This window comes from Nomia melanderi, chromosome 1 (assembly GCF_051020985.1).
Source record: "Nomia melanderi isolate GNS246 chromosome 1, iyNomMela1, whole genome shotgun sequence".
In the NCBI taxonomy this organism is placed as follows: domain Eukaryota; kingdom Metazoa; phylum Arthropoda; class Insecta; order Hymenoptera; family Halictidae; genus Nomia; species Nomia melanderi.
In genome coordinates, this window is record NC_134999.1 from 3901447 (window position 1) to 3917567 (window position 16121).

Genomic DNA, 16121 nt, shown 5'->3' on the forward strand with positions numbered 1-16121 from the left:
CCATAAAACCCGTGAAAAGATACCGGGGTCGGTAGCTAACGGGCATCAGCGCTAATCAACCGGTCGCGACGATTTCAGTCTATTGTAAACCTGCCGTCACACCGGCGATAATTACTTAATGAAGTTAATTAGAGGAATCGTCCATTACCGTTGTCGAGGACAGGAGCGTTCCTTGACTGTCGTCGTTTGGGGATTCATGGGCCGGGTCCGCCACTTATCGCGGGGGTTGATTGAAGGGCCACAGAGCAGAAATGGATTACCGGAAGAAGGAGAAAAATCGACGGTCGGCGGGAGGAAAGGCGTGAGCGCGACTATCGGGGCCAGGGAAATGAAAGGGGCAAATCGAGAGCTCGATTTTTCAGAGTCCGCGGCAGCCAGCTCCTTCTACGTGTGGAAACTTCTCGATTTCGGATTGTCGGGTCGGCTGTTTGTTCCCTCCCTACGGCTGAAATTTATGGATATTGTTGCGCCGCGGACAGAGAGCCGCGTTTTCCCTGTATCCTTCCGTCTATTGATTCCGAATGCTGCAAAGAGGCCGCGGTGAACGGTGCACAATGAACACTTCAAACGCGAATGAATTGATCCTCGAGCGTCACGTTTGATTTCCGTGCCTCCCCGATAGAAAAACGGGTTATTGTTCAATGGCTGCCCGCGCAAACTGCTCGCCCATTCAAAGTTTTATTTCGTATTTAACGTTATTAGCTCGCCCCGTTCGCACGAAGTAACTGTAATGGGATGTAGGTAAATGTACCCCAGGAAGTTTGTGCGGACTGAAGCATGATGATTCTGAGAACTTTTTTAGTTTCAGTTGATCGGTGTGGGGTTTTGTAATTGTTGCTGGATTATTTTACGGCTTTTCGTACTGTGATTATATTTCAAGTTTCGTTCGGGTAATCGTTCTATTAATATTTTCATTTGTGGAAGTCGTTGGTGGGACTCGTGTTACATTCGTTTTGTTTGGGGAATGGAACCTTTCGACAATGCTTGATATTTCATTTAATATTTTTATGAATTGATTTAATATAACGAAAATTGAATAGAAATTCAATTCATTCATATAGGGTTTCATTTCGTTAAAAAATTGTGTAGTAGATTTATTTGAGTTCTTTAACCCCTTGCGAATATGGATCGTATATGGAAAACAAAAATGAAGTTACTCAATAAATACAGTTCTTGTTAACGCATTTTACTAATAATTTCTGAATTGTTCATGTATCATGAAAGTTACCGTGTCTCTCAAAATAGATAATTTTAGTTTCGCAGTTATATAATTATTACAAGTGTGAAAGTTTATATCGGAAATTATTTGAAAAATTAATATTTTCATCTTAGGAAGTTACGTGAAATACTTGATGGTTATAAGCATCTCGGTTATTAATTTTTATTATTGTTTCGATTATTAATGTGTTAAACAAACGAATAATAATTCTAAGAAAATTTAATTTCAATACAGAATTACATCGACATATGAACAATGTGTGTAGTTTAATCAAATGTAGGATGAATTTCCACGTAAAAACAAATTGAAAGGAAAGGAACAAAATTTATTCATTTGTGGCCTCGTTTCCGAGAAATTCAGGCTTAAAAATCTATCGAGTACACGTGTAAGTACGTAATTTGCGACGCAATCGATGCATGCATCTTATAAACGATAAATATAAATCTGAATATACATGTAAACGAATAAAACTGTTAATAAATCTGTAATGGATAACAATCGTAACGTCAAATTAACGTCAAGTTAAAAAGAAAATAATAATTTCATTAAACAACAATAAATATTTTACTATCCTAAATTTCAATCGTGAACACTGTAAATGTGTAAAAATCATAATACTACATAATCATTACAGTCAGTTTATCAGTTGGAATAGGTACAGTCGTTACATGTAACACGATTGTTAACAAACTCTAAAATCTTAGCGCGAGTAATCGAACCGCAAGTAAAAATCGCGCGAATTCCACTTTGTATTTTACACCGGAAAACATTGTTAGTTTCCCCGCTGACCAGAGTTTTCGTTTCGCGGAGCAATGAGCAAATTCCAAAGCTCCTTTCGCGCGTGAATAACGATTTTGTAATTCTTGTCGGACGGCCACGAAGAATGCCGGAAAACACACGTGAATTTCATGCAATGCTCCTAGACACTTCAGAAATACTTGGGCTGATATTCGACCGGACGAGTTCCCGACATTTCAGGAATCCGTAGAATTCCTACCATTTCTTTGACAAACGTTTAAAACGCACTGACGTTAATAGCGTGAATTACTTTCATCGGCGCGCGTAATTTCTGGTTACTCTGGTCAAGAACTTTAGCTTGGGACGCTTTGCATTTCCCAGGGAAAATGAACATTTCCAGGGTGTAATTCATATTAATTACGACGAGCATCGCTATAACGAAAGTTTCGCGATGAAATTTGTTATCTCTGACGAAGGGAAGGAATATCGTTGCAAGGGATCATTCCATGGTATTTTTTCATTTCTCCTCTTAATTACATTGTTTAATATCGTGGAAGCTATTCAATGGTTTTTAGAAAATTGAGAAAGTTAATAAAAGCTCACTTTTCAATGCGAATTTCTGATAAATATTTTATAATTCCACGCTTCGTAATAGTAGTTACACTAAGTTAAAAATAACATGAAAAGGAATCAAATTTTATAAAAATTTGTGTTTTATTTTTGACAAAAATAGCACATACTACTGTGAATTACTTGTGTGTAGTCAAATATATTTCAATTTATTTATTAAATATTTCACACAATACTAAATATTATGAGATTTTAGCAAAATGTACATTATATCGGATTATATTTTAACTTATATTTCAAAACATGGATCCATATATGATTATGATAGAATCAGATTCTATATGCATATATTTTATATTTATTGTATGCGTGCATCAGCAACCACACTTCATCACTGTAATCTCTCACTTAGCTCGTTTAATGCTTTACATGTCAAAAATTTATTGCGGAATATAGTGTGATTCAATATTTGAATATCCGACCGGAATGTGTGTAAAACACCGAGTGGAAATAAATGCAAATGTTTTAAAGTAGAGGCTCGTATGTAAAGACTACGCCCATGGCTAGGAAAATGTGTCATGGATTATTGGATACATCAATCAGATGCGTTGAAACGACAAAATAAACAAGCTGCAATTTATTTTAAAATAAACACACCTGAAGCTTTCACGTTAATAATTTAATACAATGTTTTCGATTTAAATATTCCGGAGTAATATATTTTAAACGCACCTCATTAAGAATAACTTTCCATGCAATTTGAAATTCTTTTGATTGCCGACGTTCTCGATATAACACGTTGTTACGTTAAAATTTCATATAGTATAACATTAATATACTCTACAAAAAGGAAGTCCATTATAAAATATAATTACGGGACGGCTTTTCAATTAAACATCCGTCAGAACGTGTAATATGTTTGAAATTAAAGGTAAACGTAAAATTGATCTACATCGCAAAACTAGTACTCATAAAATACTGATAGCTTTTGAACAATAAATTTTGGTAGCGCATAATGTCGATGGCTATATTTTGAAACATGTTTAAAACGTATAATCTGAAAATTTAAATAAGATAGTGGTCACGAATATAACGTGGAATTGTTGATGGGAAAAAAGAAGAAAAACTTTAATGAATGAAAATTATAAAATCACATTTGCAAGTTCAATCTATAACTTTGTTTTCATGAATATTGTTATTCCTTGTTTATGAAACTGAAAATACATAGTGAAAAATTTAAATTACATTCTAAGTTAAAATAACGATTTTAAAACTCGTCAAAGTATTGAAAGTAAAAATAAATCTGAAACGATCATTTTAAATTGACTTAAACAAGTGTGTTATTTAACAGAGAAATTTACTTTCAAGAAAATTGATTTTGCGAAGTAATATCGGGAACAATACATCAATTTTTGTTTATGACATTTAATTTATTCGCGTTATTTTTAGAATAAATTAAAAGGACCCTTGATATCATATACGTACACCACTATCGAGTGGTTTTGTTACGCGGAGCAAGTTTTTGAAGCAATCTTCATCAGAAGTAAGTTAACCTTTTTGCGTACACGGTACAGAATTTCACCGAACTCTCTAAACTTGCGACAAAACTAAGCACGTTAACCCAGTTGTTAATAATAAATAAAGCCTGGAACAAGAAAGTAACTAATCCATTAAACCTGAAATTTCAAAATAAACGAAACGTCTCGTTATACACTTCATAGTGTGCACCCTACTTTCGGAAGGCGAGTACCATTAAGCTCAACAAAATCTGAAAGCATGACAGCTTTCCACATTACGGAAATGTGACAACCAGGTACTAATGTTTCCCACTGCAACAGCTCAGACACGACTACACAGTGAGACTAAGTGTGCGGTATTAAAACTTGGAAACTTAAGTTGAAAATATAAAATTCTTCTTTATGAGATGATATGAAATTTTATTCTATGAAAGATATATGTAACCGTAATACAAGTCGAAAGGTAAATAAATTAATACAGTAAATGTAAACTTGGAAACATACATTCTTTGAAGGTTGTCTGATTAACTGCAGAAATATATACCAAATAGCACGATAAACGCGATAGGAGCTTTTCCTGCAATAAAAACAGCAGAAATTTGATTCGTGTGCAATAATATTAGTAATATTTATTGATAACCTTTTTGGTATTATAATTTTTTGTGGTTACGATATTAGAATACGAATTTTTAGTATAAATTTGATTGGAAATAAATGATCTCTTAAACATAATAACGACATTATTATTTCTTTTATGGCCATTATTTTTTTATGTAACGAACAAATTACAGATTTTTTGCATTTGCAGCATTTGCAGAATCGTAAAATGTATAGAAAAATATATATTAAGAAAAATTAATAATATTTTTATTCTATTTCTTCTACAAGGTATTTTCTAGTCAGCAGGAAAAATTTAATCATTACTTTACTATATATGCAACTTAAAAATTGAATATTTCCATAAAGGTCTACAGTTTAATCATGAAGATGAATATTTTTGCAATTAACTTAATCTATAGAGTGACAAATTTTAATCAATGTTCGCAAACTTTATAGAATTACGACATATCACAAAGTTCTATAACGATCAGCCATTAATTTTCAATTAAATGTATAGCGATCAAAATGTAATAAAAACGATTTCGTTAGTAATATTCTTATCTGAATGTATATTTTCACTCAAACACCACACTAACAAATAAATATCTTCGACCAAAAAAATCTTCAAATTAAACGACTGTATTATTCGCATCGAAACTGTAGTTGCTGTTTCAAGTAAATTGATCGAAACAGTGTGAAATATTTCAAAAGTTAATTCAAAGTGGATAATTTATATTTAGAAAACCTAGATATACGGTTAATAGCTACTGCACTGAAAGTATTCACCTATTTCATCGTGATACAATAATGTAAATACATAATTATTCTATATATATACATAAAACAAAAATACAAGTGACATTAAAATAAACGTCCTCCCGCCATCATCTCAAAGTATACAAGCTCCTGTATCATACGCTTCAAATTATTCAATCGCAGCCGTGTTCTAAACACTGCGATCCTCTGCTCCGTTACCGAATCTTCAAAGCCTTTCGCACCCCGCGAAAGTCATTAAAAGCAATCGAGTCGGCGTCGAAACATCGGGGCAAAGTAACCCATCTTATAATATCCCGACAGATTCGCCAGCCAGGTGTGAATTCGCCGCATTACGATAGCTTCTTCTCCGCGGGTTTGTCAGGCGCGTTGCACGCCGGGTAAGAGGCGAACGCATTTCTAATATTTGTCTGCGATCGGTGGCTCCTTCTCGTTCCCGTTCGAGTGTCGGTCCCTCTCTTTCTCGAGTCGAGCCGGAGGCTCCTCTTTTTGCCCAGTCCGCACACACTGGGATCAATAATGCACCAACCACTCGCTGCTCACCCCTCTCCTTCTCTTTCCTCTTGAAAACCGTACCAGCGTCCACCCACCCCCAACACGCCTGCTCGCACCCCTTCCACTGCCACCCTGTGTTCCCCTATATATCCTACTCTTCCACCTTCTCCCATCCTCCCTATCTCCGTCCTTCTTCCTTCCTCCCTCAACCGTGCCCACGTTCCTTCTTCCTCGCTCCCACCTCTCCAAACCCGTTTCGCTTCCCTCTTTCTCACCCACATCCACTGTTTCTCTCTGTTTTCACTGTACAACCTAAGTCTCTCGCGTTCGCGTACAGCTACGCTGCAAGCCTCTCTCTCGAACCGAACATTCCCTCTCCTTCGTTTCTCTGCCGCACAGTGACTCTTCGTTTCTCTCCAACGTCCTCCGTCCCAGTCACGCAGCCCCGATCCTCTCTGTCACTCGCTTGCCCTCTGATTCTTCCGCTTTCCCCTCCGCGGCAATCCTTTTCCGGCACACGCAACTTCTATCGCATTCCCTCCAGCTGGTCGTCCTTCGCCAACCTTGCCCATCACGAACTATCTCCCTTTCTCCTTCACTAGTCCCCTACTACGCCGAAGTGTCTCCGTCTGCGTTCCCCGTGAGGTCTTCCCGGCTCTTCCGATCGGTCTCCTTCTCGTTACCTTGTCCAAAGCTCCCCCATTCAGACTCCGCCACCTTCCTTCGCCCCGCTTTCACGGCTCCTCTCCGTCCCAACCGTTCACGGCGGTCTTCCTTCAGCTTCGACCGTGTCTCAACTCTGCCGCGTTGCCTTCGGTGCACCTCCTCGTCGCAGCTCATCATCCTCTTTCTTCCTGAAGGAAGCGGCTTCCCTCTAGCTACCTTTCTCTCTCTGTTTTTCCTTACACGCGACCCCCACCCTTGGTCCTTTCCTCTTCCTGTGTCTTTCTCTGCCTTCCTCCCTCCTTCCAGCAGTTCAACCCCTCTCGATTCACAACGAACGTAGCTCCCCCACGGAGCCTAGGTTCCAGCAGCAGCGGCAGCTCTTTCTCTCATCGGCCACCTGGCCGAGGAAACGGGGATCTCTCTCGTTGGAATTTGCGCTTTGATGAAATCCCCGTCTTGCTCTCGTATCGAAAAGCATTTAAACGTTGTCCGCCCCTCTTCGTCTCTTCCAGCCGAGGCGCGCCTTCGGCCCGGCTCTTTTTCTTGCGCTGCACCTGTCTCTCCCCGTCCACCGTCGCTCTACGATACTTTTTCCATTTTCCTTTGTTGTATCATCGCTACCTAGCACCGTGGGCCGCATACCTAAGAGTATTTCTGTTTGCCCGTTTTTCTGTGCGCACTCCGACGTTCGCCCTCGTTTCTCCTTATTCCGCGCTCTCCCTTTCGTCCCGCTCTCTCCGCGTTCCTTCTTTCATTCGCACTCGGCGTTGTTCCTCCTCTCGTCCCGCGAAAGGAGACTGCGACTTTTTAAAACTGTTTGCTCAGTACTTTCTCTGCTACGGGGAATCGAGCCAGTGGACGATTCTTGCTTTCGGCCGGTCTGCGCGATTCCCTGCCCCGTGCTGGCTCGTTTCCGCTCGGAGACTGATTCCGGACTTTGTTTCGAGCGGGTGCCAAGACTCTACTAGAAAACCGATTTGGGTGAGAGGATGGTGGATTTAAGTCTTTTTGAGTTCTGTTCGAGAGTGAACGGGTGGAATCGGTAGGGACGAAGATACGCAAAATTATTGCATGGAATGTTCTGCGTAACTGGGGCGATAGAGTTTTAACCTTTTTTGGAGAAGAGGACTTTCGAAACTATTGGAAATTCTTCCTAGACAAAGTTAGTTAATACGTCGAATTCTTAATTGTTACAATAGAAGAATTTCAGATTTCAGGAGTATCATTATTTTCTTGGTATTAACCGATATATTTTGTTATTCTTTGTAAAAATATATTGAGACACTTGCGTCGAAAATTGATTATTTTAAATGATACAGAAAATCGAACATTGGATTTCAACTATTCATCAACTATTAAAAATATTCTTACAGTAGTTACATTATGAAGATAGTGTAATTAATAAGCGAATGATTTTCAATTAAATTTTTTACCAATAATACTACTTTGCTGTAACAATACACTTGTAATTAAAACTGAAGCTTGTAACGCTCACATCTCTCGCAAAAATAATATAATACGATAACCAAAATCTCAGTAATAAAAAGTACTTCAAATCTTTCAGCGACGATGTGTCCACAAATATCGTAGGCATTCGCTTGATCTCATTCCCCTAGTCCACTGTATGAACAGTATATAGCTCAGTGAATCACGGTAAAATAACAGAACCTGCAATTCTTTTCCGTGTAGGTGTTAACGCAGAGAGAAACTAGGAAAGTCTCATTCACGACTCGTTCGAATAGCGAACAATAAATACAACTACTGTTTCTGCGCGTTCTCGCCTCTTATCTGATCTGTTTATTCTTGGACTGTTCGGTAGGAAAAAAAGGCGTTCGATCTTGTTCTATCCGCTGCCTTTATCCTTGGTCCTCGCAGCGAGTCCTGGTTCCCGTTGTTGTTGCAACACGTATCTCGACTTATTCCCGCTCGGGCCACAGCTGACTGTTCTCACATTCTCGAACGACGGATAAGCAAGCACAGAATTTGCCCCGAGAACCATTCCAGCCGGTTCTTGTTGGCTTTGCTTTCGCTTCGATGGTCGGAGGACCTTGGTACTCGAGGAACGTAACGGCTTTAATTAACTTTTTGGGGAAAATGCCGGTTTAATTAATGGTTTACTTTATTTTCCTTTATTTCACGGCCACCATACGACAGGGGGCTGGGGTATGGCCTCCCAGAAAATTGATTGGAAAAGCAGTCGCGCAATGAAATCACCTCTATAGTGGAAAAATAGATTGTTGATCGAAAATAGAGGACATTTCGGGTAAACAATTGTCTATGAAATAGACTATGAATCTTTATGCACATTTCTTTTTTTAATTGCGTTTAAGGTCGTATCGATTGCTATGTTTATCGGCGACTGTCGCAGCTGTAATACTGCTTTTGTAATTAAATGTTTTTCTTAAAAATTTAATGAGGTTTCCTATTTTATCTTCGTTAACACTAGGTTTATAGAAATTTACTGTACAAACAATTGAGGCACACACTGGTGTAATTGCATTAATCACAGTCGTCGAAAACATTTGGCAAATAGTATTTATAGAATTCAATACGCGTCAAATTGGCGCGTTCCCTAAACCTACATAACGTCAAAGAGTTAACCTTTAAGTAACCACACGCGCCACTGCCGGGGCTGTCGTTCTCAGTAGCTATAGTTTTCAAACTAAATTATGTTAACGATGGTGTAATATCTGTGTTAAATATCTCCACATACCAATAATACCAGCTATACAGAAAGTTTCACCGGTTTCAAAATGCACGATATTTTACATAGAGATCTGTGCGACCGTACATACATGGTAATCTAAAAATAAGATTATCATTGTCGTATTCTGCTTCATTTGCCACCTTCGTTTACACGAATCAGTCAATAACAAAAACGGTCGAAACCGAAGCGTGGACGTTTATTGCAAGTGGACGTGTCCCTTTACTGCACTTGTCCTTTTAGAACTAAGGACGTGTGAAGAAATGTCGTCTATGGACAGGTGCGGCGCTGTTGATTACCGTTGCTATGATGACATTAACATACAATATATTTAGCATATGGTTTACCCTATTGTCGCTTTGGTTAACCAAAATATCCCACATATATGACATATATATATATATAAACTGCTTTAACCCTTTGCACTCCGAATTTCTTGTGTATTTTTGCCTCGATAACTCGGTATTATTACGATATTTAATTTAAAATACATTTTACAAAATAGTTAGTTTATAGAGAGCAGTGGAAACGATTTCTCTTACTAATAATATTGAAAATAACGTAATAATATAATCTTTTTTAAAAATATCTTGACAAAGAAGCACACCTACGAAGAAAACGGATGTTGAGTCACGTTCGACATAGGAGCGCGAAGGGTTAATCGGTTTATTTAGTATATTTTAGATGTATACAAATTGAATAACATATAACGCGAAACAATTGCAAGAAAGGCACGGTCCGCAGTGAAAGAGTGTTCCAAATTTGTCCACGATCGCAAATGTGTTAATCAAACAATCAATAGAAACAGCGGAAACCTGTTTAATTTTCTTACGACACCGACCCGAACGAGATACGCGTCGTCGCCACGGCGATCGTTCTACTTCGAGAAATTGTGATGAGGTGTCGACTGGAAGTTGGATAGAACGTCGCGGCGACTCGACAGTCGGGGGAAGTGCAGGTATCTCGGAGCTCATAAGTTCAGGGGCACTGCTGAACCTGTGGGATTGCACGTGCTGTCACGTGCCGACGAGTTGTATCGATATTAACGATGACAGGTTGAGACCACGCACCGTGGACACGCGAACCCGACAGTCACGGAGATTACTTTTTTTCCTCTCCCTTCTTTGCGCACGGCAAACAGCATAATTATTCCGGCGACACGTTTACGCTCGATAAAGAATAATCTGATGATGTTTTTTAAAACGCCGCTGTTCAGGCGCGAAAGCAGCCGTGTATAATCGTTTCTTCTGCGTTAGTCATTCCCCCTCTTGTTACAGGCCGGCTCCTCTTTTTCTTCTTCGCGCGGTTCCCGCCGGGAGTAACATTTGCCTTTCATTTCTTTCGCGCGCCTCTTGATGCAACGTCACTTTTCTTCTATCCTTTCTTTTTTTCACGCTAGAGGCATCTGTTTTTCTCGTTGATGCGCGGACAGCGGTTGAATGCCGGCTAATCATCGAGAGAGTAATATTATCACGGCTCAAGAACAGTTTTTCTTCGTTTTCCCTTTCCACATGCGGCTACATTCGTAATGAAAGCTCATTACCTACTAATATATTAACATTTCGCCGATGCGTTTATCGGAGTGTAAATAATGGGTGGTTCTTGCTCCCGATGTCGGAAGTTGACGCTATTGTGGTAAGTCGGGTATTGTTGCGAAAGAAAGGTAAAACCAGTTCTTTTCTATTGTGCGGATGTTACTGACAACTTCAAATTAATGAGCGGACCAGCGTAAAAACTGAAACTAAATGAAGAAGAAATTTATTTAATTATTTTCTGCGGGAGAGTAAACATCGTTTGAGTATGAAATTGAAATGGTTCAGGCGGTATGTAACCAATTAATGAAGTCTTTGTAAATTGTTATGCTGCACTCCATGACATATCAAACTGCGCGTACATGTTCAAAGTGCATTTAAATTAGACATGTTTGCTATAATAGTCTGCGCAACAACTTCGATTGCTGTGTTCATTTTTATATTTTAATCGTAATAGAAAAATAAAACATAACACAATTTTGTTGAATTCTGTTCAAATTACGTTTAAGTAATCTATTTTAGAAAGTGTTGTTTTATACCTTTACTAGTTTGATTCTATATTTCTGTGTCGATTAGTGTGTCGATTCCGGGAAAATAAGTACATTATATGTACCCACACATTTAAAATTAGAGAGTAGATGAATGAATAAAATGGATTACGATAGGCATTCATATCATTACACCAATCAGTACAATTATAAACGCCGAAAAGCTATAATGTATCTAATTAACCCTCTATAGATCCATGTGACTTTGAAGTTATACATCAATATACTAGTTTAAACTGATTTATTTAATTTCTTACCGTAAAGAGGCGAATGAAATTACACAATTAATCGTTCAACGTCATTGTATCTTCAAAATTACAAAATGTATTCGTATCAATAAAATGATTAAAACTATTGAAAACGTGGTTCATTTGTATTCAAAGATTGATATTTATTAATTTCATACTGCATTAATGTAGTTACAGTCACGACACCAAAATTCGGCCAATAGAGAATTAACAGCATAAAATCATGAAAATATATTCTGCCAAGAAAATTCAACATGACGTAGGACTACATCATCTGTATTCAACTAAAAAATTTAAAACGATGTGGCTCTGCGTCGCTGCTCAAGCGGTTAAGTATAATAATTGATTATAGAAGAATAATATTTACTTTGAATTCGAATGAATCGAGTAATATTTGCTAAATCAAATTGAAAATCTTCACCGCGAGTCCGACAGGTTGTCATAAGGCAAAGGGTTAATAACAGAGAAATTGAAATCTATATAAGGAAATCGATTTTTCCAAAGCCTTCGATCCAGAAGACGCTATAAACATGCTCCACGGTAATCGGTTCCCAAAGAAAGCGTTCGATATACCGAATCGAAGTGAACGCGCCGCGAGGTCGACCGGTTATTACGGTCGTGACAATTTCAGAAATTCGGCAATACGATTCTGCCACCGTCCCCAGCACTCGTTTGTGCAGAATCACGGAAATTTTCTGGTGAAATATTTCGGCTTCCGATGGTACGCGATTAATTCGAAAAGTGAGGCGCAATATCCGAAATTACGGCACACATTTCTCTCGTTCTATCCGCAATAACTGCGAGGAAACGACGGGACCTCGAATAATGCATCCAACGATTAACGAGACGTTGTTTCCGCGTTTTGTTTCCCGCACACTTCCAACAACAACTCCCCATCCCTCCGAGCCTTTCACGCATACCGAAATTTTCTGGCGTCCCGTACCGCCGTACGTGTAACAGTAATTACACCTGATCCATTATTAATGCTTTATTTATTAATTACAATCACCCAATTTCCGGTTAAACCGCGGCTACCCTGAATATATACGTACACTTTCAAGGGGTTTTGTGAATACCGATCAGAAGTAACGAACGTATTCCGGATACGGTGCGTTCCGCGCTTCAATTTTGTATAACAATACTTGTACCATTGGGAAGGTCTGCTAGGAGCTAGTTAGTCGATCGCCTGAGGGGATTCGCCGGGGAAGTGGAGTACACGTTGCCGAATGTTACTACCATTTTCATTTGGTTACGTGTCTGTGGTCATGGGAGAATGGATATTTATGTATACCAAGCGAAAACATTGGATGCTTGTAATTAAATGATTATCGACTTCTTCGTGATGGAATATGCCAGTTCCATTTGGCAAGAGTTTGTTCTAACCCTTTTGCCGCTGAATATGTACTTTCATTGAACATGACTTTTGTGAAAAAGAAACGTACGGCTGCACACTGATTAACCAGAACACATGTATATACTACCAGTTAATTAGCACTCCACCTCTGTAAGGTCGAATTATTTTTGCGAACAAATACAGACGATTCTGATTTTCGTCCGATTACAGTTTATTGTGTTACAACTGATACGAATTGAACAATACGAAGAAGGATGGAGGCACTGATGAAAAACATACGAAGAAAAAGTAAGTGACTAATAATGATGCAAGTAAAAGGTTGACGAATGGAAAATTTCATTGAATTTGAATGTAGTAGTGAAAACTTATGCAGATAAATTTCTTCCTATGTTTCGTATGAAAAATGTATGCAATGCAATCACACCCTTGTACGTGCTTAACGTTAACGTATTTGTACATAGAGAGGAGGTTAACCCCTTGCCGTACTTTAACGAGTTTAATTCGTGATGAAAATTTTATATTAAACATAAATATCATGAGTCCGACTCGAGGCAACGACACGAATGAGATATCGGTCGTCATAATTATGGCTCGGATTTTGCCCAGTTAAATGGTATGGCAAGGCGTTAAGGGGGTATTGAATTGGGACTGGCCAAAAATCGATTTTTTTTTTATTTGATTCATCCGAAGTATAACTCTTTTAACATGTGCGTTTGAAAGTTTGCAGTTACATTCGGGAAAATAATGAAGTTAGTGATCCTTTTGTGTGGCGATGTCATAACCTGGCAACAGGGCTTAAAACTTTAAACAGATTTCTCTCGAAACTATATTTTTCGAATTGGTTACTACGGTAGCTCAAAAACAGAAAACGTAAAAAAATATTCGTCAAACTAGAATATTCTCTTAACTTTCAGTGGACGTACGATTTTGATGACTTTATAGACGGTGATGCTTAGGACAATTTACGTTTTTACTTCATCAACGTTATGTATATTTTTAAACGTAGTTCTTGAAATTAGATTTAGTATAGATAAGTGGGAATTTTAAATTAGCTATCAAGAGACGACAAATTAAATGAAGTGTATGAAAGACTGTGTCCAATAAATGTATCCATTGTCATTCAACGTTAATAGAGGAAGAATGTAAATCTATGTAATATAATATATTTATAATTGTGAAAGCATTATCTGTGATAATGTTAAAATTATGTGGAGTCGAAGATGGAAGTTTCATGTGGTTTTTGGAAAAAATAACATTTTCTATATTAATCTCTTATATTACAACAACAATAGTAAACATTAATTTGATTTGCTTAATTATCATTGTTCTTTGAAGTCGAGATAAAACACTATTTTTCTGTTACTATATAGTATTTAACTATTACACTTAAAATTATCTTCTTAAATGTAAATTGAAAAGGAACACGCGATTCATGTTATCTTGATGAATATAAGTTATAAGGAAAAATTTTAAAATAAAAGGTTAATATTCCGCTTCATATTTTATTTCACGTGGGAAGTTTCTAATAACGAAACACCAGTTTGAAACGACAAAGTATGAATATCGGTAAGCAGTACACAATAGTAAATTTGTTTACGTAGTTACTTGCAGAATAAAGCAGTAGTTTGCTTTAAAACGTTCTTAACTGAGCTAAATAACTTCCTGTTCTGGAGTTGGCTTTAGTTTAGTCGATATTAAAGCATGACCGTTCATATTGACAAAACATTCGCTACGTGTACTGTATGTCGGTCACTGTAATGCACACATTAATTATAGGAACATATATTATTTGCTTTCACTCGAGACAATATAGTGCTAATTGAATTTCTTCAAACAATATAGTGTTAAATGTTGTTGAAAACATTCTGGCAAAACATTGAAAGTTTCAGTTCGATGAGAAAAGTTTTCTTTGAAATTTCGATACTAGTTTAAAGTTTAAGAAACATGGTGGAGCACGTACTAATATAGTCGAACTCGGGATACTCGAGCTAATTAGGTTTAAGTTGATTAAATAACTTAATTTTTCGAATAATCGCACGACTCACAATATAATTATATTCTATGTGAAAACTTATTTTTAACTGGTTTTTCATTTTTCGTCTGAAATAATAAGATGGTATGTATTTTATTGATATACTGATATACAGTATAAAGAACAACTGACAATTATGTTTGCAATGATAACAATATTTCAACTTGCAATTGGTAAGCACATATCTACAAAATTTACCTGAATGCCCAATATATAGATAATCAAATGTTCGAGTAATCTACGTACGAACAATCGAACGTTCAGGTAACAGATACTGAAATAGATAATCGAGATTCTATTGTAACAGAGAAGTGGATATCCGATAGCCTGGTATTTTCAATCATATTTGTGCACTATAAATCATAATACTTAAAACTTCAAATATCTAATTATGTATGGTATAATATAAAAAACATCATTGCTCATATTAATAAATCAATTTGATAACATTGATGATAACATTAATGATCAGAAATAAATAATTCTCGAATTCATATTTTTGTACACCTTCATTCTAAAAAAGATCGTTTTTTGAATAAAATTTGGTAATGATTAGGTTAACATTTATAAAAAAATATCGAGCACTTTTGAATTTTATTTCATAGACATATGCATATGCATCTATCCAATAAAACCTAGTTCATCGATACTGTTATTGGATATTTCGTGACGCAATGAATTTTTATTATGGACTGTTTTGTTTGAATGTTTGATTGTAACTGAGAACACAATATCCTTTCTTTCCGATTCGTTAGTTCAACTGTTTCCTAGTCGTTAGTTATTCTTCGAAGTACATTTTCTTGTGCATGGTGTTACACACTATTTATGGGATCCGATCTTCAAGTTTACAAACGTATACAGTGATAAACATATTTTCATTAAATTAGGGAAATTTATATAAATCCCGATTATTCAACGTTAAAATAATAAATTTCATTTCATTTAGAAATTCCATGTCCGCACAGGAAATCAATGTGAAAACTGCGAATAAAAATTATTTATTACAGAATTCAGAACAATATATAGAACATAAATATATTTTATTGATAGAGATAAACATTTTACTGTTTATTTTGTAGGGATTTCGTATTAAAAATAAAAACGAAATATTGAAATAATAAATA

The 16121-nt window shown here is 37.0% G+C and overlaps 1 protein-coding gene across 5 annotated transcripts in view; it reads right to left on the reverse strand.

The window, feature by feature from the left end:
• LOC116430223 (mind bomb 1) overlaps positions 1-16121 on the reverse strand; it is a 676416-nt gene that overhangs the window by 222535 nt on the left and 437760 nt on the right. The window contains exon 10 of one of the 5 annotated variants that reach the window (XM_076372775.1): positions 10949-11024. The exons of the other annotated variants lie outside the window; for them this stretch is intronic. Within the exon in view, the coding sequence (XP_076228890.1) occupies positions 10964-11024 (61 nt within the window). The 3' untranslated portion in view covers positions 10949-10963. Of the gene's footprint in view, positions 1-10948; positions 11025-16121 lie in introns of those variants that run through there. 5 annotated transcript variants of the gene reach the window in all.